The 22,676-nt window shown below is 38.3% G+C and overlaps 1 protein-coding gene across 1 annotated transcript; it reads left to right on the forward strand.

Moving 5' to 3' along the window:
- The first annotated feature begins 19,981 nt into the window (after nucleotides 1–19,981).
- Nucleotides 19,982–21,918, forward strand: LOC108674409 (PEST proteolytic signal-containing nuclear protein). The gene is made up of 4 exons (XM_018162351.2): nucleotides 19,982–20,185; nucleotides 20,324–20,544; nucleotides 20,872–20,978; nucleotides 21,154–21,918. The coding sequence occupies exons 2-4, from the start codon at nucleotides 20,326–20,328 to the stop codon at nucleotides 21,302–21,304; spliced, it is 477 nt and encodes a 158-aa protein (XP_018017840.1). The 5' UTR covers nucleotides 19,982–20,185; nucleotides 20,324–20,325; the 3' UTR covers nucleotides 21,305–21,918.
- Nucleotides 21,919–22,676: the final 758 nt, after the last annotated feature.

The raw sequence follows: 22,676 nt of genomic DNA on the forward strand, positions 1-22,676 counted from the left end.
GTAATACTGCATTTTCCATATCTTTTTAACCGTTGCATTATTTATCTGTATTATGTGAGCACAACCCTACCATAATCAAGTTAACTTTGTTTCAAGTGTTCAGTTCATAGACATGATGGTTATGCGGTCCTTGTTTTACCTATATAACTTCACTTGCATTCTTGCGTCAAATCTATTTCCAATGTTGTTTGCTTTGTGTTTATTAATTATAATTTTTGCTTCAATAACTCTTGCAATTTAAGTTACTAGACTAAAATTATCAATCTCTAAATTACTAAATGTTTATTCATTATTCAGTTATAGCATGATTGCCTCAAGTTAACATCTAAATTTAGGCATGATAGATTGTAACCTGCTTGCATCATATTCACATTATGCGCAGTATATTTCATTTGTAATTTTTATATCTTTCAGCGCCATTGCCCGTCCTGTGCTCCCTATTCCATATCACTAGTTACCAAGCACCAAGTCCCATAGACCTAAAGCACTATATGCAATATTCTCTTTGTACATTCATCGGCATGTCAGTTGTATTTTAAAATCCCATAATAAAACAGAACACTTCTGGCAACTCTTTACTTACACCATATTAGACCAATTCAGCTTCACTTAAGTGGGTTACGAGTTAATCCCCCCGCGGCATACACGGGAACAGTGAGATGAAACAGCAACTTTTAGACTTCCACAAGAGTCAAAGAGTTTGTGGTCGGAAGTACTGGAGGAATGCATTTGCATCTGCATCTCCTCACCCAGAGGAGGGCTGGGATATCTATGCACTGCGGTTGATTCAGCTGGCAGAATTGGCATACCCAAGTGATAAGAAGGAATGTGCCATCCAGTTGAGACAGTGGTTTCTGGATTCCTTGCCACCATCTTTTGCCACTAAGATTTTAGATACAGAACGAGCTCTGAAAGCCACCACAGGAGGCAGGAAGAGGCATTTAACTTTCTCAGCTATCATGCAGATGGCCAAGGACCTTCAGCAAGAGAAGGCAAAGAGTGTCATGTGGTCTGATGTGCGTGGTCGTCATGATCAGTTAGCATCAGGAAATTCCCACCAGACCCAGTCACAGCTTAAGACAAGAGTTTTCTCAGGTCAGCGTCATGGAATGTACCAGCCTCGTCCTGGTGTGGGGTTGGCGGGAGCGTGTGAAGTCACAAAACAAGCTTCAGTGCCTCCTCCCAACTCATCTCCAATCTCGGCTGGACGTTCAACAACAAATTCTAAAGTTAGGTGCAGTTATTGCAAAAACCCAAATCATTCCAGAGAGAACTGCTGGAAGGCATCAAGGAAGTGTCTCATCTGTGGACAGGGGCACTCTATTGAGCAGTGTCCTAAGTATGATCCCAACCACCGTACAAAAGCCAAGCCCCATGATCGACCTCTTCCGGGAAACGGAACTGTCTCAAAGTAAGCGGAGATACTTTGAGGCACCCAACGCTCTCTCCGCCTAAAGAAGATGTTTGGGGTGCTGCACGGTTGGTGAAGTCTCCAGCAGTTGGAGACAGGCATCCAACTGTAACTTCTGAGATCAACCAAACCCCAACTATTGACACCTCATCGGTTGCTCCTGGGCTGTGTGGGTTTTACTCCCCAGCTCAAAGTGAGCCGGCCTCAAAGGGGGCTGTGTGCCAGGCTGCAGGTATCTCTGGGGCATCATTGATTGATGCATCTTCTGATGTGAGTAGCAATTCAGTACAATCTACCCTGCCAGGGAAGATAGTGAATTTGATAGGACTAGGTAACTCTCTATTAACTGTCAAGGTGACTATTGAAAAAAGAAAAATTTTAGCTGTGATTGACTCAGGAGCAGTGACTTCTCTTATGTCAGCCAAGTTGGCAAGTGACCTGAAATTAACACCAAGTAATGACACTAGTGTCTTCCGCGTTATAGGACAGAATGATTTTTTGTGCTTAGGAAAAGTGAATTGTGCATTGAATATTCATGATGTCCCCATGTGTGACTGCGAATTCTCTATTTTTCCTACTCTTCCTAATATGAATGTATCTTTGGTGCTTGGAGTTGATTTCTTGACCAGTAATGGCATAGAATTGCGAATTAAAGAACGTATTATAATAAAACATCTGCCTGATGGGGGTAGAGTGGAAATATCTCTTGATCCTAGTGGCACACCTTGTAATGTGATGTTGATTGACCTTTGTTGCAGAGCTTTGTCTGATGTCAGAGTGAAGTCGGGTAGAGTCGAAGCTGTCCCATGTTCTTGCTCTCTCCCAGCTGTTGAACCTGATCATATGCTGTATTATTCAGATAACAATATTGACAGTAACTTATTGGATAGGGTTCGAGGACTTTCAGGAATAGCCCAAAGTAATTTTAGGCAGGTATTGCTGGTGGCAGGTGATGCAGATATAGCCATTAAGAAGGGTCAGGTTGTTGGGTCTATTTCGTCTGTAGTTCAGGTTGCAGGTGATCCTCAATCAGAAGACCATATAGTGGATGTAACTGAGTTGAAGCATCAAATTTCATTGCCTGAACTTAGTCCAGAACAGCAGACTGCAGTATTTACTATGATGAATCATTATAAGAGCGTTTTTAGTTCAGGTGACACGGACATAGGATTGGCCTGTGTAACTGAGCATAAGATCAAACTCACTGATGAAACCCCAATTTTCCAACGTCCTCATCGCTTTCCTCAGCCGGTGGCGGACGAAATTGAACGGCAATGCCAGGAACTGAATTCTCTTGATATTATAGAGCCAAGTAGCTCACCCTGGTCATCACCTGTAGTCCCGGTGAGGAAGAAGGATGGTAGTATTAGGATGTGTATTGATTACAGGCAACTCAATAAGGTGACAATCCCTGATAAGTTTCCAGTCCTGAATTTGTCTGATTCTGTGTTTGGCCTGCATGGCACTAAGTTTTTCACACGCCTAGATCTCGTAAGGGGCTATTACCAGGTTCCTGTTGAGGAGAATAGTCGCCCATACACTGCATTTTCAACGCCACGTAACCATTGGCAATTTAAACGGTTAAGCTTTGGACTTCGAAATGCCCCATCTGCATTTCAACGGGAGATCCAAGCGGTGTTAAGTACGTTCCCATCAAACAAAGTTATTGCTTATAAAGACGATATACTTATAATGGGATCTAACTTCACTGAACACCTCAATCTAGTTTCAAAAGTCCTTCAGACATTGATGTCATACAACATCAAGATCAAACCCTCAAAGTGCGATTGGTTTAGATCTGAAGTTGAGTATCTTGGTCACTTGAAAAGCCAGTCTGGTATCAAGAAAACTCCATCTTATGTGGCTAAAATTTCTAGTTATCCTAGACCAACAACTGTTGGAGAATTGAGGGAATTTTTAGGCTTCATCAATTTTCAGAGAAAATTTTTACCTAACTGTTCAGAGACACAAAAACCTCTATCATGCTTGACTGGTGGTAGGAGATCTAAGGTTCTTGAATGGTCACCTGACATGATAAATGCATTTGATAAGCTTAAAGCTGAAATGGAACAAGATCTTGAACTTGCTTATCCAGATTATAGTGAGTCTGCATTGAAATTAGAATTATGGGTAGATGCCTCTGCTTATGGTTCAGGTGCATATTTGGCACAAATGCAAGAAGGCTCCCATCGAATTATTGGCTTTGCATCTATGACGTTTACTCAAACTCAACTAAACTATTCAACTCTTGAAAGAGCATTGTTTCATGTTCGCATATTTGTGTACTTTTGGTCAGACGATCCTGTTATTTATCAATTTGCAAATTATCCTGAAACTGTTCACTTGCAATGTGTGAGTGGTATTCATTTTAACCCTCTCATAGAGACAAAAGGTTATTCTTTGCCAAATGCTAGTAAATGCAAGGTATATACTGTGCAATCACAGAGTTGTCCTCAGCACTCCCTGAGAAGCAATGTTGTTGATTCTGATGGCGATCTTGAATCTGATGGTGTTGTGGAAGCATTGCTGACTACTGATAATTGCAATAATATGTGTAACCACAAAATAAATTCTCTGCCGCAGGTATGGATCTCTATAGCTAACTTTGAATTATGTGCTGTGTTGGATAGCGGTGCTGAGATAAGCCTTGTGTCCATGTCTGTGTTGGAGAGGATTGGTGAGTCACTTGAATTTTGCATTTTTGATGAGAATCTGTGTGAAATCGTGGGATTTTCAGGCAGACAAACACCAATAACACAGACTGTTTGCTTGGGTTTCTCTATAGGTACCTACCAAATGTCCAACAAGCATAAGTTTGCAGTGGTAAGTGATGACTTGTTTCCTCACTGTTTTCTTCTGGGCATTGATTTCATGAGAGAGCATGACCTGGCAATTTATTTGAGGAGGCGAATGTGCAAGCAGGGAGTACAGGAAATTGTAAGATTTATCCCAAGAAACCATCATGATATGATTAAGTGTTTGATGTCGGTAACTACGCTGGCTCCACAAGTTGTTCATGAGTTGGGCAGCCATGACTTGCGTTTTGAGATCAGGGGTAATTATCCTACTGTGACTGGCTTGTCACTAATAACAGATGAATTATCTATCAAACATTTACAGGCTAGTTCCCCTGAATTGAAGTGTTTGCATAAGCAGCTAGTCCATGGGGTACCAGCTAAGTTGTGGCCTAGAAGACTTGGATTGTTTGTGCGTCGTGCTTCTGAGTTGTCAATTGTCAATGGTATTGTTGTATTTGGTGGTGATTGTCATACTCCGGTGGTGCCTTTTCATCAATTAGTGGAGGTAACCCTTGTGTTACAACATAATCTTGCCCATGTGGGCCGCGACAAGCTGTTGAACTTTCTGTTCAATCTTGTGTGGCACCCTGCACGCTATAAAACTGTTCAAGATGTGTGTAGTACTTGCCATCATTGTCAGATAAACAAGGAAATTTCAAACGTGGTTGTCCCACCTACTCTTAAGATCAGTACCAGTATGCCATTTGAACTAGTTGCGGCTGACCTAATATCTCTGCCACGGACCCAAAGTGGTTTTGTCGGTTGTCTGATGGTGGTAGACCATTACTCCAAGTGGGTTGCTGCAGTTCCCATTAAAAGTAAGACAAGTGCTAGCATTATAAATGCATTCAACAATCAAATTTTGCCCTTTCTTCCCTGTATTCCATGTAACTTGCTGACTGACAATGGTCCTGAATTTTCTTCTGCTGATTTCTCTGAATTTTTGCAACAAGTTAACATTAATCACAAACTCACAACTCCCTATTGCCCATCCAGCAATGGGGCAGTGGAGAGAGTGAATCGCACTATACAGAACCTGTCTCTTATACACATCTAGATGTGTATAAGAGACAGTCCTAAGAGATTGAGGGAAGTATTGGTTTATGTTTGGCCTGGTTGGTGGTTTGCGGTGCACGTTTACCTTAAGCTGCATCTGTCCACTTGCTTGGCAACTGTTTTATCTTAACAACTTTCTTACAGTAATAGGCGTGAGTAGGCTGTTTGCTGACAAATGTTTTCATTTTTCCTTTCAGTTATTGTTCAGCAACTCCTTGCCTGCCCATGCTCCGTAACCCATATTTTTACTGAATTCTTCTGAATTCATTTTTACTTCACATACCCTGCTCACCTCTTGCTCAGGGTACCTATCTCATTTCACACTGTCTTTACACCGGTTCTTGCAAGTAATGGGCGCTCATGCCCTTGCTTTAGTCTTTATTGTTAGCCTGAACTATTTTACCTCAGGGTCTTCTGCCCTTATTTTGTAATAAAAGATTTGTAATACTAAATCCTGTTTTAAATAATTACTTTAATTAGAGTTATTCTTTCATTCTCCAATTCATACTGGGTTGTTGCCAAAGAAATTCCAAAAGTAGGAGACGAGTTTGCCTCACCCGTGGCGGGAGACAGTACCCCGGCAACAGCGACAGTTGAACGGAACTAAAATTGAAAATAACTTTATCCGGGTAACATGACTCAACTCCTCCGTCGATGCCAAGGTTCACAAGCTTCCTCTTGTGGGTATGCGACGTCACGTGGACGAATTCTTCATTCCTCGTCGACACATACCTCCGCACAAGGATAGCATCGAACGGCGAGAAAGTACGCCTAACATTGGCCTGGAGAGCGTCCAACTGAGGTTGCAAAGTAGTTAAAGTAGTTATTTTGCACCGTATTTCATTACTGAGTATTAACTTTGATTGCCATGATCTGTACAAGGCAGTGTCGTGCAAGCAACGCTTGTAAGCTTGAAACGTAGAAACTTAGGTGTCATAGAGTGCACTTTACAACAAACTAGAAAGAATGTAGTTCACAATATTTTGAGGAGTTCTTCTCAGTTTAAGAATAAAGGCTAAAACCAAAAAAGTTGCGTAAAACATTCTACTGAATAGAAGTCCTAGATAAATAAAACAGAACGTTTCAGGCTATGCTCATCATCAGCTAGTAGAATACATCTGGAAGTACATGGAAATCAATTTTAGTAAATTACTAGCTGATGATGGGCATAGCCCAGAATGTTCTGTTTTATTTATCTAGGACTTTTATTTAGTAAAATGTTTTATGCAACTTTTTTGGTTTTAGCCTTCATTCTTACACTAGAAAGGTTTCATCCAAGCGAACCTTCAATAATTTTCTTTCAGTAAACTCTAATTCATGAAGCAACTTTAGTCCAGTTTTGCCATAGCGTGAATGAATGTAGTTCACAATATCTCGAGGAGTTCAATATCTTTCACTTTGAGAGTAGGAGACAAAATTAACAACTTTTTGCGTAAGGTTAAAGCCCTCAAACTAATTACCGATGATGTTTATAGCCAACTATTTGTTTCTGGTTCAGGTCCTGGAATTCCATATGGGCTTCCTAAAGTTCATAAGGCTAATTTCAATACAGCATTTTCTTTTTGGCCAATCTTTTCAGCTTGTAATACTCCTAGTTTCAATTTGGCTAAATTTCGCATACCTATTTTGTCTCCATACATGCAAAATCAATATACAACTGAAAATTCTCATATGTTCTCCAATGAAATTTCGACTATAAAAAATGCTAATACATTATTCATGGCTTCTTTCGATGTTAAAAATTTATTTACAAATATTCCAGTACGTGAAACTATTGATATCTGTTTGGGACTCTTATTTACTAATCCTGGTGCTACTATAATTAGACTTTCAAAGACACTTTTTAAAAACCTGCTTGAACTGTCAGTTTTGAATTCTTTTTTCATGTTCAATAGGAAATTTTATCAACAGTGTGAGGGTCTTGGCATGGGTCTACCATTAGGGCCAACTTTTGCAAATATTTTTATGTGCTTCCACAAAACAATATGGTTAAATGACTGCCCTATTAGTTTTAAACCTGTTTTTTACAAAAGGTATATAGATGACACTTTTTTACTCTTTCGATGCCAATCTCACGTGTCTTTATTTCTAAATTATCTGAATAGTAAACATACGAATATCAAGTTTACCATGGAACCTGAAGTAGATAACAAATTATCATTTTTAGACTGCTTGGTTCATAGAGATGGCAATAGTTTTAAATGTTCTGTTTTTAGAAAGAGTTCATTTTCTGGTTTAGGACTCAGTTTTTACAGTTTCTGTACCTCTAGGTTTAAAATAAATTCTGTGAAGACATTGTTGTCCTGAGCTTTTAGAGTTTGTTCAAGCTATGTGTTTTTACATGACCAATTTGTATTTCTCAAAGAGTTTTTTCGCAACAACGGCTATTCATCCTCTCTTATTGACAAACTCATTTCAAATATTTTATCTAAAAGGTACGACCCACCATCCATCACATTTGGCCCGTCCCTCAGAAAAATTTACCTGTCCTTTCCTTATTTCAGCCACCAATCTGAATGTGTGAAAACTGATATCGAAAGGCTTCTCTCGGAATATTTCATCGGTATAGAGTTCAATATTATTTTGGTAAATAAATTTACAATAGGTTCTTTTTTCAATTACAAAGATGGACTTCTTTTAGCATCTAGGTCTTCTCTGGTGTATTCTCTTAGTTGTGTACAATGTGCATCTAGCTACGTCGGTATGACTGCACAAGCACTTTTCACCAGAATTGCCGAACACGCTGGAAGAAGTTTCCGTACTGAGCGTCCACTTGCTCAGCCGCCTCATTCATCAGTCAGACTTCATACAGAACAATGCTCACTTGCTCCTCCCATGTCCATAGATCAATTTAAAATTCTTTGTAACGCTAGCAGCCAAACCGATTTACGAATTTTAGAGTCTCTTTACATCCATAAACTTAAACCTAAATTGAATAACCAATCCAGCTCTTTTCCTCTTTCAATTCTAGGTCAATAGTTGTTTTTTTTCCTTTATTTCCTCATCATTTTCCAAATTTATTTACTAAAATTGATTTCCATGTACTTCCAGATGTATTCTACTAGCTGATGATGGGCATAGCCCGAAACGTTCTGTTTTATTTATCTAGGACTTTTATTCAGTAAAATGTTTTATGCAACTTTTTTGGTTTTAGCCTTTATTCTTAAACTGAGAAGAACTCCTCGAAATATTGTGAACTACACTGATAAATTTGTAATATAGAAGAATTCGTATCTATCATTTTTTTTGGATGAGTATATTGATGGTTGGTGTCTCTGCAGCCTGCTACCATTCCTTCTTTGTTTATGTTTTTTGTCAGGTTGGTAATCCTGATCGTATTGGAAGGAGTTTCCATGTCTCAGCTTATTGCATCGGTGGTCAGTTTTGTATTTGTGGATTGAATCATAGGTAGTTTTTCATGTATTTGTGAATGAATATACATAGTAAAGATATCATTCTTTGCAATTTCTATCAATAATGACATAACTACATTATTGTACTACGCACTTGAAATGAGAAGTGTAGCATTACGCATTAAATTAGCATCAGTGCATTAACATTGTGTGCATTTGGGGCGGTCCATTCTAGCTTTCTAACGCTGATTGGATTCCAGTGGCTGTGACGTCACATGTTCTGATGCTTATTGGATTCTTGTGACTGTGAGGTTGCACGCTGTTGCCGGGTCTAAAATGTCTCGTACCACAGGTGAGATAAACCTGTTATCTGCTTATTTTAATTAAATGGCAACAACCCTATTCTGAATGAAGGAAAATGAAAGACTGGTTCTAATAAATAATGAATTAAAATATGGGACAGTAATAAACATATAACTTGATAAAATTGCAAAAGACTGATTAAATTAATTTGGAAAGTGTAATGAAAATGTGCTAGTTAATTGGATGTAAGGAGCATGGACAGGTCACAGGTGGAGATGAGTAGATTTAACTGCAACAGAAAGAACACAATAAAATACAAATAATGAATGACTGATAACCTGATGGGATGTAGAATGTAAACAAAGCAAGAAACATTAAACTCCATAAAACTAGTAGCAGCTCATCTCCATATTGTGAATTTATCTTTAAAACTAATAAGTACTCAACAGTCAACCCACTGTGCAGAGAGTGAACGAAGATTTAAAGACCTACGGAGACGCATTATTGGCAAAATTTTCGCCTTCAGAAGATCTTGCCGACACATTTAGATTGAAATTCTTGCATTTAATATATTTCTCAGTCTTCAGCCAACTATTTAGAAAAAAAGTAAGGTTTCCGGTACGTTGGATAGATTACGATGCAGCGAAGCTTGTCCGGAAATCAGTTGCGATGAGTTCCCGCAAAAAATGTAAACAACATTTTTTTGATTGCGTAGTTTTGGTCGCATTAGAGCGGTCAGACTGCTTTATTACTTATTCAGTTGACACTTGCTGTACAACCGGACTGTTTTTAGGGTAAAATTAGTTATTTAGGGTAACACGTGCATGCAACCTTGTAATAAGTTCGTGGCTTGTAAATAGTTCGTCATTACTCAGCGTAAATGGCTTTTCATTAAAAATTACCCGGCGACGCATCTTTAAAATGGCCGGCGACGCTTTGGGCTTAAAAATCCATATATTGCCGACGCTGNCGGCGACGCATCTTTAAAATGGCCGGCGACGCTTTGGGCTTAAAAATGATACTGACAATGATGACTGATGATACTGAAGTCTACTGACTCTATTGCCGACGCTGCATCCACCCTCTGCATAGTGGTTGAAATACAATGCTAGAATTTTAAATGACTAAATTTAAACTTTGGCTGGCCCACAGACCTACTCCAGTACTCCTTATCCTACCTGGCCAGCTGGCCTACCAACCGCCTCCGCCTCTTCTCATGAAATGATTAAGGGAAGAGGAGGGGCAACTCAGCCGGGCGAGAGAGCCAGCTGGGTTGGGTTTTACCGGTTCTCGACGGGCCAACGGACTGACAGAGATCGGAGACGCTGGACTGACCCTTCGCTAAATATACTAGTGGTGTCATGGTATCATCATCATATATAAGTATAAATACAATATGTGATCAAACAATATGTGATTTATAGACAATTATTTGTCGGTTAACTTTACATTATAGTTTATAAAATCAAGTGCGATTACTGCGATAGACACTAGAGAAGTCTACTGACTCTACTCGGACTCGATGCGACGATGAACCATGAACGACACTGACTTCTTCTCTTCTTATATGAGCACTGGAAACTAGTCCATTAAGCCCCTTGCCTAAACTGGGTTAAATTGGTACCTAACAATTTAACAGCTCTGAAAGTGGAACTTCTTTTTTGCGGGGGGTCCACGTGGACATAAAGCCACAGGTCTGCCTGATGGGATGACCGTTGGGCCTGAGAGCTTCTTGGTTAAGTTTTTAGCTTCTTGGTACGGGAAGCTAGTCAGTTCTCTCTTAAGAGAGAACAGTTCTCAGGTAGCTCCATATAGGATTTGAGGAGTTTTAAAGGAGACAAGTATTAGTAAATGGACTTAAGACTAAATGCTCATTTGAAACAAAGCATAAAAGGCAAAGAATGCTGGTACAGCCTCCCTACCTACTAAACATTGCAGCATAGCGATCGGAATTCACTGGTACGGTTACTCCCTCCTTGCCTCCTCTGAGAACGACTCCAACAGTGTGTTGCAGCTAACGGCCCCCATCTTCAGATATTGTTTTCAAAACATAAGTATTCTAAATGGTATGTCATGCTAACCTCTAGGAAAATAAACTTTCTTCTTTATGTACTTCCATTACTCTTTTATTTTACCTCAAAACTGCTCAATTGGTTCTGCCCCACTCTGTAAATTGAGAGGTTGAAATTGTATTGACCTTTTAGGCAATTAGAAAGATTTTCCACCCTAATACGAGTATTCTAATTAAAATATTTAATTTCAATTTCAAATATGTGAAAGCTAGAAACAAAACAATTACAATTATAAGACAATATATAAAATAAGTAAATGCAGTGAATGGATATAAAATATCTGAATTATGCACATGTTTATTTCAAAGTGTTAACTTTTCTCATAACTTAAGTCTCGTTTCAAGTCGTATGAGGTTTGTTTGGTTATCGTTCAGTTTAGGTTTAGTATTGGTTTATTGGTCTGAATTAAATGGGAACAGTGCAGTCAGTCACTCAGTCACTACTAGTCGGGGTAGAGTCTGGTAGATTTATAGGACATAAAACTAGTAGATCTATATATAGTGCTGTGCACTGTGCTATCAGCTACCTATCTGTTATGTGACTCTTCAATGTTTAGCAGATCTGCATTCCTGAAGTGTTTTTGTATATTGAAGCCAGTTAAATGGTCAATATTTAGCTCATTACCTTGCTCCATACAAACTTTACAAAGCTAATGAATAGACTTATGAATAATTGTTTACCCAAAAATCCCTAAGTGGTAAACACCACCTTGGCCTGTTGGCCATTATTGAAGGCAATAAGTGCCCTTTTTAGCCATCCATTATGATCCATATACTGTTATTGTTAATAGGCTAATTGCAACATAAAAAATAACACTTCAAAAAGACGAAAAAGTTGAAAAAATAAAAAAAATCAAATAAATAAAAAAAATCATGAAAAAATAAAAAAATCATTGATTTTTTATTTTTTTGATTTTTTTAAAAAAATAAAAAAAATCACCAACCCTGGTTAACGTCTTGCGGAGTAAGTAAGGTGATGACGCATAACCATTTGGTACAGTTCACATTTGTGGCAATGCAGTGTGGTCAGCGGGCACTTGGGATAACAGCATGTGTATTGTGTAAGAAGTGATGGTATGGGTTATAAAGCATTGGAGAACAACGTATTGACCGTTAACTATGTGGAGTAGCAGCTTGTGTGCTGAAGCAGTGTTGGTTTAAAGTTCGTGTGGTGAGATAGGTCAATTGACTACAGCTGCTTAGGTGCCAGTATGACAATATCTATAGCATTTAGATGGTTGATGTTGGCTCCAGGGCTGATTTGAGCGTTAATTTGCTGGTCTATGGCTGCACACCCTTGATTGTTTACTAAACTTTCAGACTCAGTGGCGCTAGAGTGTTAGACAGCCACTTGTGTTTTATGCAATTATGCATTGCCTCTTTGCATGCAGCATGCAATGTTGAAGTTACCTGCAATGCAGAAACTATGAGAAAATTCCATTATTAATGAATTTTTATATTCTTTAAATAAAACACTTGCCAGTTGCCTGTTGCCAGAAATCTTGTCAACATTTGTTGTACAGTTGTAGTACGTATAGATATTAGATAGGTAGTCAGGTGTCAGGTGACTCAGGTGTCAGACTGTCAGGTCAAACCATCCAATGATCAATGAGGTCATCACTCATCTGGCTGACACCCTGACAGATGGGCCGGTGGCAGCCTGGTAGGTGCTGCCAGGTGCCAGTAGCCCAGTACCATGATAAACAGTAATGTGTAGGTGTACCATCAGTACCATGGTCAGGAAAATGTGCCAGGTGCGTGGGAATTTTTATTGTCATTTTATCAATTTGTGCTGTGCACCACTCACCACTGCACCGTAATATGCCGGTAAAAAAAGTGCACCGTGCGCAGTGCTCCTAAAGCTGTTTAAAGATGAATGCGCAGCAATGCTATCACACACAAATGAATAGGTATCTGCATCAAGTTGACTAGATTTCTAACGTGTTAACTCAGGTTCTAAGAGTCGGCACAGTCAGGAATATTTATTGATTATTCATAGATCACAATTCGGTTGGAAGTGAATTACAAAACTGAATAGTAAAAGGTGACAACCCACATGGCTTGAGATAGGTGCCTTCCCAAAGTTCCCATACCCAGGATGGTGGCATTTTCTGCGGATTAATCCGCATCCGGCATACACGAGGCTCCAAGCCCTTCTACTGGTGTACAAGGAGCTAAAATAATGTTATTGGTGTACACCCCTGGCGTTAGTCAGCATCTGGTTTGTCTTGGCAACGCATAGGTCCGCATCTCGGCATCTGGGTGATCGGGCTTGTCCTGGCGTTGTTGGGGGTCAGCCCCTCTAAAGGTCAACGGTCCGGCCGGTATAGTACCAGCACGCGAAGCCAAGCAAAACAAACTCAGGGAAACAAACGGAGGAAGAACCAAGCAAACATGTATTAAAGATAATCAGTGGTACATGAAGGTGAAAGGTGAAAAATTAGTTGGTTAGTAATGAGACAGCCCAGGGCTATGAGGGATGGGGTGAACCTAGCATGAGAACATTAATAGCCAGCAGCCCAAACTGGTTTGAACAGTAAAGAATAAATAATGATACATGGTAAATAAACTAAACTCGGCCAGAATAATGATCCGTAGCATAAATCAAATCAAGAATAATGAAACCAAGGAATCAAGGGCTCAAAACGGGTCCTGGGTCAAGCCTGGTTCATCAAATGGCGTCCGCACCAAAGAAACAAGACGGCGGTGGTCTTACTTGTGAGTAGCAGTGGGGTAGACTCAACTGGCACGTTAGGGCAGCTCTGACATGAATTGCTGGACAGGACTTAAAGAGGCATCCACGCTGGCCTCTAGTGTCAGCTCGAGTAGCTCAAGAGCAGCCCAAGACTTGACTGCAATGTAGCTCAGTCAGCTCAAAGCTTGCCTGTCACTCGTCCAGAACTGGCATCAAACTAGCTCAGAACTTGCCGGAATGCGCCCAAAATTGGCCCAGAATATGCCCCACGTTGGCCCAGAATATGCCCCACATTGGCCGCTCTGCAAAAGTGCAGGAACAAGAACACATAAAACCTATCCAACAATAACACTTGAAACACATACATGCACTTGAAACGCATAAATACACATTAGCTACCTACTACTAAACTCTAGAACAATTTAAAGGGATGATTGATGATATTTACAAACATTTACTGATAACATTCATCAGCATGAAATAGGAGCAGATCAGTATTGCACTGCTTCACTCAACTAGTCAGACTGTCAATGAATGTGATTTTACACTAATCTGAATTTATCTGGCTGTCGCTCAAGTAATCACACACTGGGACAATAGAAAGAGAGGATTAATACAAGACACTTATAACAATTACTAAATAGTTTATATACCAGCATGTGGCCCCTAACAGCGTATGTCCGCATCTGGTTCTGAGCATTTTACTGCATACTAGTGTGTTCTAAGGCAATCTTCTGTGCCTTCTAATGACATCTTGTGCCTTCTAATGCAAGCTTGTGCCTTCTAATGTGATCTAGTGCCTTCTATATCAAAATAACATAATACATTATAAGATAACACGGTATAGCAACATAACATGCCACATTATAACAAAGCGCTGTATAACAACATAACACATTGTAACATAGCACAGTACAACAACATAACACATCATAACATAGCACAGTATAACAACATACCACATTATTACATAGCCCAGTATAACAACATAGCACATTATATCATAGCACAGTATGACAACATAACACATCATAACATAGCACAGTAAAACAACATAACACATCATAACATAGCACAGTATCACAACATAACACATCATAACATAGCACAGTATCACAACATAACACATCATAACATAGCACAGTATCACAACATAACACATCATAACATAGCATAGTAAAACAACATAACACAGCACAGTATCACAACATAACTCATCATAACATAGCGCAGTATCACAACATAATATATCATAACATAGCATAGTATAACAACATAAGACATCATAACATAGCACAGTATAACAACTTGACACATGGTATCATGTCACAATATAACCCAACACATTATAATGCAACATAATATATTGTGTTATATTATTTTCTGTTGTGTTATAATTTGTTTTTTTTATGATGCATTCTATTATATTAGGTTGTGTTATAATGTGATCTGATGTAGTATCTTGTGTTATGTTATGTTGTGTTACAATGTTTTGTATCATGTTTGATTGTGTTATAATCTTTGATGCTATATTATGATATGATATAATGTTTTATTAGGATATGTTGTGGTAAAATTTGTTTTGTTGTTCTATGGTATGTTACAATGTATAGTGTTGTATCTTGATTAGTTACGTTATAATGCATTGTGTTATGTCATTACAATGTGTCATGTTATCTTATGTTGTGTTACAGTGTGGAGTTATGTAATGTTGTTGCATTATGTGTTGTAATTTGTTGTGCAGATATTTTTGTTATAGTGTGTTACGTCATAATGTGATGTCATGTTATGGTGTGTTATAATGTGTTACGTCATAATGTGATGTCATGTTATGGTGTATTATAATGTGTTGTATAGTGATATGTTGTGATGAGTGCAGTGCTGTTGTGCAGTGACATTTTGTGTTGCAATGTGTTGTTTTGTTATGTAGCTAGCATTACCATATTTTGTGTTATTTTGTGTTGTGAGAAATTGTTATGTTGCTTGTTATGCCACATTGATTGTCAAGCATCTGCGTCAGCTGCTCAGCATTCATCATCAGACATTGGTCACATCGATTGTATAGCACGTGTGTCTCTGTCAATCATCTGGCATTGGACACACCAATCGCAAAGAGCATGCATCAGTGTTGATCATTGGCATCGGCTAAATCCATCACAAAGCGCATGTGTTTGTGTCAATAATCTGGCATTGGCCACATTGATTGCAAAGAGCTTGCATCAGTGTTGATCATTGGGCATCAACCACTTTGATCGCATAAGCATGCATCAGTGTTGACCATTGAGCATTGGCTATATTGATCATGAAGCACACATGTTTGTGACAATTGTCAGGCATCGGCCACATCAATCATAAATCGCGTGTGCCCGTATCAATCATGTGTCATTGGTGAGGGCTACACTTTTGTTTTTAACAGGCATATTGGCACTTTCTTCCCTGGCGTACTGACATACATCCCAAAATGAACCTCCGACATACATGCCGCACCTTCCTGACCATGGGTGCCTTCTAATGAGGGATTAATTTTGGCAAATACCGTAGTCCGTAGTACAAACCCGTATGTCAATGTTGAGAATATGTTACGTTCCTGACATCCTCCCGGCTGGTTGAATGGATGTGCTATGCAAACCCATTTAATACAAAAATACAGACCACAATTTTTTTTCAATTATCAGTTCTCATTTTTTGCAACTTTGAAGGTTAGTTATATATACGAACTACAAACATTAATAAAATCAAGAGACATATCACATGACACATGATGATGTGCCTATCAGCATTGCGTAAAAGTCTGTAAAGACGATGTTGCTATACCATTATGTTGGGAATTTCTGATGACAGTTATGCCTAGACATATTTTATTTAAAGAAGATTTTGCAGTCAAAACTATTTTCCATTAATTAGAATGATGAAATTATTCCTGGCTCCTTTCATTAACTGTAGAACCTTTAATAACCCTATCAGTGCACTAATAGTATATATAGAACAAGCAAAATTTGTGATTTAATACTAATATTTGCTTACCATCAACCGAGGCTACTTGGGATGGGCGGGGTAACTCGGGACAGTCCTCTGACACGGCGTAAAACTGTTTTAGTAGCAAAACTAATTGGAATATTGCAAAACTAAATATAGTGGCGTAAACATCAACATTTTTCCTATCTATGTAGTATAAAGGAAGTTCAAAAATACTACATTCACTAGCTTTGAAAAATTCCTGAAAAATGGTGAAAAACAATATTTTGAAAAGTTACTTCTGCTAAGGTCTGTAGTAAAAATAATATTCACCGTATTAAAAAATTTTACTTACATAAAAGTTGCACCCAGGTGTCGGCTTGAAAACGTAATTGACAGATTTTGCCTATCTCATTCCAAAAAAAATGGCGGTCATTTCCGCACGACGGGGCTACTTTGGACACCCCCCCTCCCTCAGAGCCATTTGGGACACCCCCATAAGTGCATTTACAGTAGAACCTCAGTTTGCAAAGGCTCCAGTTAAGAAAAAAATTGATTAAAAACGAAGAATATTGATTACATTTACCTTGCTGAGCGAAAAAAAGTTCACTTATCAAAAAATTAGTGCATCATCGGCCATCACAAAATTGTGCATAGAATATCATATTTAGAATTGTGCACCAGGCATCATAGAGTAAAAAGTAATTGACCTAAACTATGATTTATTTCTCCAAACATATGATGGTTGTCACTAAAACATTCCTTTCTGTTTCAGGTAGGTTTTTCACTATCTTTTTCGAGCATTTTCTCATTTATGGATAAAATGCACTATTGTGCTCGCCATGTCCATCTGTCTTTCTGTCTGTCCGTCCTCTCGTGAGCTCAAGTTTTTGTCGACAAGAAAATGCGCTCTCTGTCACTCACTGCAGTGAGTACTGAGTTATATTTTTTTATAGTAAATTCACTTAACACAATTAAAATGGTGTGAAATTACAAGCTGTCCTGTAAGCTTACAGATACAGAAAAAATGCTATCCTATAAGGCTGCTGATATGAAGCTTGCAGTGGACAAGGTTGTTGTAAATGCTCAATGGCATGTTCATGGATACGGTAATATCGCATCAATAATACAGTAATATCACATCAATAATACAGTACCATCAACTGAACTGAGGGACTTCACTGCCCCTGGGTTTTTGAATTTGATTTGCAAACAAAAGCGGGGTCATAAACGATGGCCAAAGTCACTCTGGCGTTTATGACCTTGTTTACAACCCTGGCGTTTATGACCCCAGCGTTTAGGACCCCGTTTTTGTTTGCAAAACAAAATCAAAAACCCAGGGGAAGTCACCCCAGTTGACGGTAATTAATGTTTATGGTAATATCATATCAATAAAAGAAAAACAAGTAAAAATCACAGAAAATGCCATTTATTCTACCTCTACATCATTTACAATGAAAGAAGAGGACTTCAGAGTACTGTTAGTAATGGATGAGCACACTCTGCATGCTTCAAATGATTTAAAATGAAGTTTTATTCAAGGTCTCCCGAGTAGCCCCGTTCAATGGGGCTACTCGGGACACTGTTTTTTTTTTTCTTCTGGCACCTTACGAATAGCATATGGAATTTTTTTGACAATGCCATTCAATAGCCCTCGCAAAGAGCTATAAAATGAGCCTAAATTTGTTTATGCAATGTTTCATCGTAAGAAGTTATTAACAAAAAAATGCTCAAAACTGTCCCGAGTTGAAGGTACGTACTTCATATGCCCAATTTCTGAGGACTTGGTTCTTCACCACTTGCCTCACGTCCGGACAGTCTACGGAAGGTAAACAAATGATGTTCCCATAAGAAATTTGTAGAAAATTTCTTCTAAAATAAATTTCTAGATTTTTACTTTCACAAAATTTCCATATCAAGGAAAATCATAGATTATTGATGGATAATAAAATGCATATTGAGTATTATAAGTTTTCTGTTGCTTATCGATTGACAAAATGTATCTGCGCGCTGCGCAGACGCTTGCGCGCGTGAGCAGGGATGGCCAGAGGCCAGAAGTTGCGGCAACTGTGTGCAGCAATAGCATAAAAAAGTCATAATGCACGGGAAAATTCCCCAAAAACATACATCATGTTGAGTGTGGTATCAGTACCATGTTATTTGCTATTGCTAGGCTAATAGCTATTAGCTAGCACCTAGCAAGGGCCATTTTAAGAAAATGGTGCATTTTTGCTCAAAATTTTCGAAAATATCATGGAAACAATATTTTTTGATAAAAATTTGTTAGAAATTTTGCTGGATTTTCCAGATTAGTACTTTTGCATTTAATCAAAATTTAATAAGTTTGTACGGTATATGAGATTTTTGTAATTATAAGATATGTAAAAAGTATAACTTTATTAATGAATTTTGCTACTCAGAAGTGACAGGGAAGCTTTAGTTGCAACACAGAATTGACAGAAAGATGTATATTAGGATATATATGTTATTGTAATTAGGCAGATGTTCTTCATTTATACAGTATGTACAGGTTTGATTGAAAACCAGAGCGTACGTACTTTTTATTAACAATTTTCTTATTGTTTTTTTTCTATATGCTGAACAAAATTTTTGCAGGTGCTTCACCTTGCTTGGAGATCAAAAAGCAGATTACCAAATGACATTTTACTGCAATGCAATGTTTCAAATATACTACCAATACTTCTTCATTATCAAGCAAGTGAAGAGTTATTACAACGCTTAAAATTGAAATTTGGATATGACATAAGTTCATGCAGAAAGTATCGTAGATATGGTTTAAAATAAAGAATGAAATTACTCCAAGAATTATTTATACATCCTGACGAATCTGGCGGTTTGCAAATTGATAGCAGGAGACTCATCCTTGATGATGAGAGCCTCCGCTATTGACAGTCTTCAGTCTTGTACCGTCGGGGCACCACATGACGATGCTGGTGCAGGCCTCTAATTTGGCACAGATGATTGACTTGTTGTGGGCCTCTCATATATGATTCTTTGGTCCTCCAGCTTGCAGATGGCATGTGAGTCTGCGGCTCAATGTCGTGCTAGTCAAACCGATGTAATTTACATTTTAGAGAAGTCTACAACCTTCTTTCAAGCAGGAAAATTTGTAAATGACATTGGTTTCTTACAGCGGTCTGGACTTTTTACATGGATTGTTTTTCATGATTAAATTATTGATCTTTTTGTTTCAGTAGTAAATCAAAAGTTGTATTCGGTCAGTTACTGTTATGCAGCTGATGTTATTTTTCACAATTGAATTGAGGACTTGTTGACATCTGGCTTATAAAAAAACAAGAAAATTAATAATAAAAAGTACGCATTTTTTACATGCATTTTGTTTTTAAATTCTGCCTAATATTCCAGTTTGGTGTTATGTTCATGCTTGCTGATCTGCCCTCTTTATGCATGCAGAATTTAACTATGAACTCTTCTAATGAAATATGATGCCTTGAGTGCTGTTTAATTCATTGAGTTTTACCCAACAGTTCTTCACTATTTCAACAAATTAAAAAATCAATGGTAAGTTGAGTGCCCCATCATTGGTAAAATTATTAATTGTCATTGGTTTTTCTATGATTTTCTTGTTTTACAAGGTATTAGGTTGAAAGTAATTTGTTACACCAAGTACCAAACCAGTAATAAATGTATTTTTTGCAGAAATGCCTTCAGAACCCAGCAAAAGATCTATTGAAGAACAAGAGACTACAACATCTTTCAAGAGAGTCAAGGAATCTGACTCTGAAAATACTGAGCCTGCCAAGAAAATAAGCTTTGGACTTGTACAGCAGACTGGGAACAAAGTCTTATCAAGTGGCTTGAAAATGGGCTTCAGTAAAAGTCAAGGGTCTTTATCTACACAAACTAATAAAAAGTCCCAGGTATTCAGCAGTGCTTGAATTTAAATTAATATATCCACTCTATTTTTATGCATTTGTCAATGCTTTGTAGAAATAATTTAAGAAAAGGCTCTTATATCTAAGCTTAATTAGAGTGTGGTGTGAGAATACAGAATAGGAAAAAAATGCAGCCCTTCATTGTATGATATAATTGGCTTCTTATTAGGAAAAGTAGGTACCACGAATTCCATCTGTACTAGAGGAATGTACTGTCTGATTGCCCCCACAGTTTCTACTTGTTAAGAACCATCACTTTATTTATTAGCATCAAGATTTGTTCCATAACAATTGTTTTGAATTTGTTTGCAGAGCTCAACCATGACCAGAGTTGCTGCTGCATTTGAAGATGATGACCAAGAGGAGGAGGAGGAAGAAATGCCGCCAGAGGCCAAAATGCGCATGAAGAATATTGGCAGGCAAGTGTAAATTTGATGTTTCAAATTTGTTCCACTTCTAATTATGAATCATATAGCATTTTGCTGAGGATACACATTTAAGCCAAAGTTTTTGTTATGTTTAGTTTCCAGATCTTGTTGATTGATTATTTTTCATATGATTGGAATTGCATTCACCTAAAAATAATTTCTGCAGAGATACTCCAACTTCGGCTGGCCCCAACAGCTTTGGCAAGTCTCGAATTGGTTTCTGCGACTCAAAGAAAGTGTACGAAAAGAAAATGAAAGAAACAGAGAAGGAATTATTAGCCAAAGAAGAAGGTGGTGCTAAGAAAAAGAGCAGTTAATTGAGATCTTGCTCCTAAAAGGGGTCAATTAATTTCATCTTGATTTAACTAATTTCTGTTCCTCGATAATTAAAAAACTGGCTGTCCTGTACTCAGCATGCCTGACATCACATCGCGGATTTGATTTTCCACAGCAACTCGCAGTTAAATTTAAATCGGTGCAATGGTGAAGCGTTTTCATGCATAGAATTCCATAGCCAAAATAATGTTGACGTCAATTATATTAATTTCATTGCAATCATCAGCTGTGATTCGATCTGATACAGAACTTTTCCAAACGATTCATTCTAGAGCACGAAAAAATGCAGTTTGAAAAAATTTCATTTCGTATTTGCTGCAACGATCATACTGATTTAGTTTAGGAGCAACGAAGTGATCAAGTTCGTGATCATATGTTTGCTAGAGGCTGTTTAGATCGCTTGTAATTCAGTGAAAAACAAAGGCGTCGCTCAGACTCCTTTAATAAATTGAAGTAGCCTGATCAATTTTAATGGTCAAGTGTTTGTGTTGTGACAATTAAATCACTTACGGGACGTCTTTATTTAACTTAACATCTCATAAAGTGTCAGTTGATAAGGTCGAGAGTTATCATTTTCTGAATTTATAGTGCTGTCCTTGGTCTCTTATTTCGTTGTCAATTCTGGAGAAGCTCAAGCGAGGGGTTGCGTGGTTTAGTAATGTGCAGGGCCAAGTATTCGATTGCAGAGCAAGATTTTCCGTAGTTCACTCCCCGTCATCAGTGTCTGCCATGAGGAGCATAGCTCGTGCACTTTTCATCGCTCGTACCTGATTTTCTTGTATTTTAATGAACTTTCATCCGGAATGCTAAAGTTTTGTATAAGCTTTGTCATAGATCTACCTTCGAGATTGTAAATGTTCGAAGAGAAATGTTACGAAAATTCATGCTCTCCTAGGCACGAGTGACCAAACGTGGTGAGTAACGAATGAACTCGTGTTCATTGTTTCATCCTGAGTCGAGCTAAATTGTTCATATGAAGAGCATGAGTGCCACGCTTAGCATTTCCTTTGAAATGATTTAACCCTCTACCGCCTGACATGAGTAACCGGAGCAATATTGGCACAAGCCTACTTCCCAGAAAGATACGTTCAAGTGAGCGCAAAATGACTTGCACTGATGGTTGCTGCCACGTACGACAATTTTAAAATGTTCTCTGTTGCGTGCAAACGCCCTCAGGTTGCTACACTCAATAGTTTACGTATAATTTGAGTTGAAAGTTATGTTCCCGGATAAAGACATCAGGCGGTAGAGGGTTAAGCTTGTACTTCATATCGTGCTCAATACAGCAATTGAAACAAACTTTTGATAGTTAGCGTCTGGGTTGATGTCATCATGTACTATTGGTAAATGGAT

The sequence above is a fragment of the Hyalella azteca genome, unplaced genomic scaffold (assembly GCF_000764305.2).
Source record: "Hyalella azteca isolate HAZT.00-mixed unplaced genomic scaffold, Hazt_2.0.2 contig6663, whole genome shotgun sequence".
NCBI classification, from domain to species: domain Eukaryota; kingdom Metazoa; phylum Arthropoda; class Malacostraca; order Amphipoda; family Hyalellidae; genus Hyalella; species Hyalella azteca.

What these genes read in the sequence shown, in the direction of transcription:
- LOC108674409 (XM_018162351.2), top strand. Translation starts at nt 20,326, where the DNA reads ATGCCTTCAGAACCCAGCAAAAGATCTATTGAAGAACAAGAGACTACA. An exon ending in AAACTAATAAAAAGTCCCAG is followed by an intron (nt 20,545 to 20,871) that starts GTATTCAGCAGT and finishes ATTTGTTTGCAG; the next exon opens with AGCTCAACCATGACCAGAGT. An exon ending in CGCATGAAGAATATTGGCAG is followed by an intron (nt 20,979 to 21,153) that starts GCAAGTGTAAAT and finishes TAATTTCTGCAG; the next exon opens with AGATACTCCAACTTCGGCTG.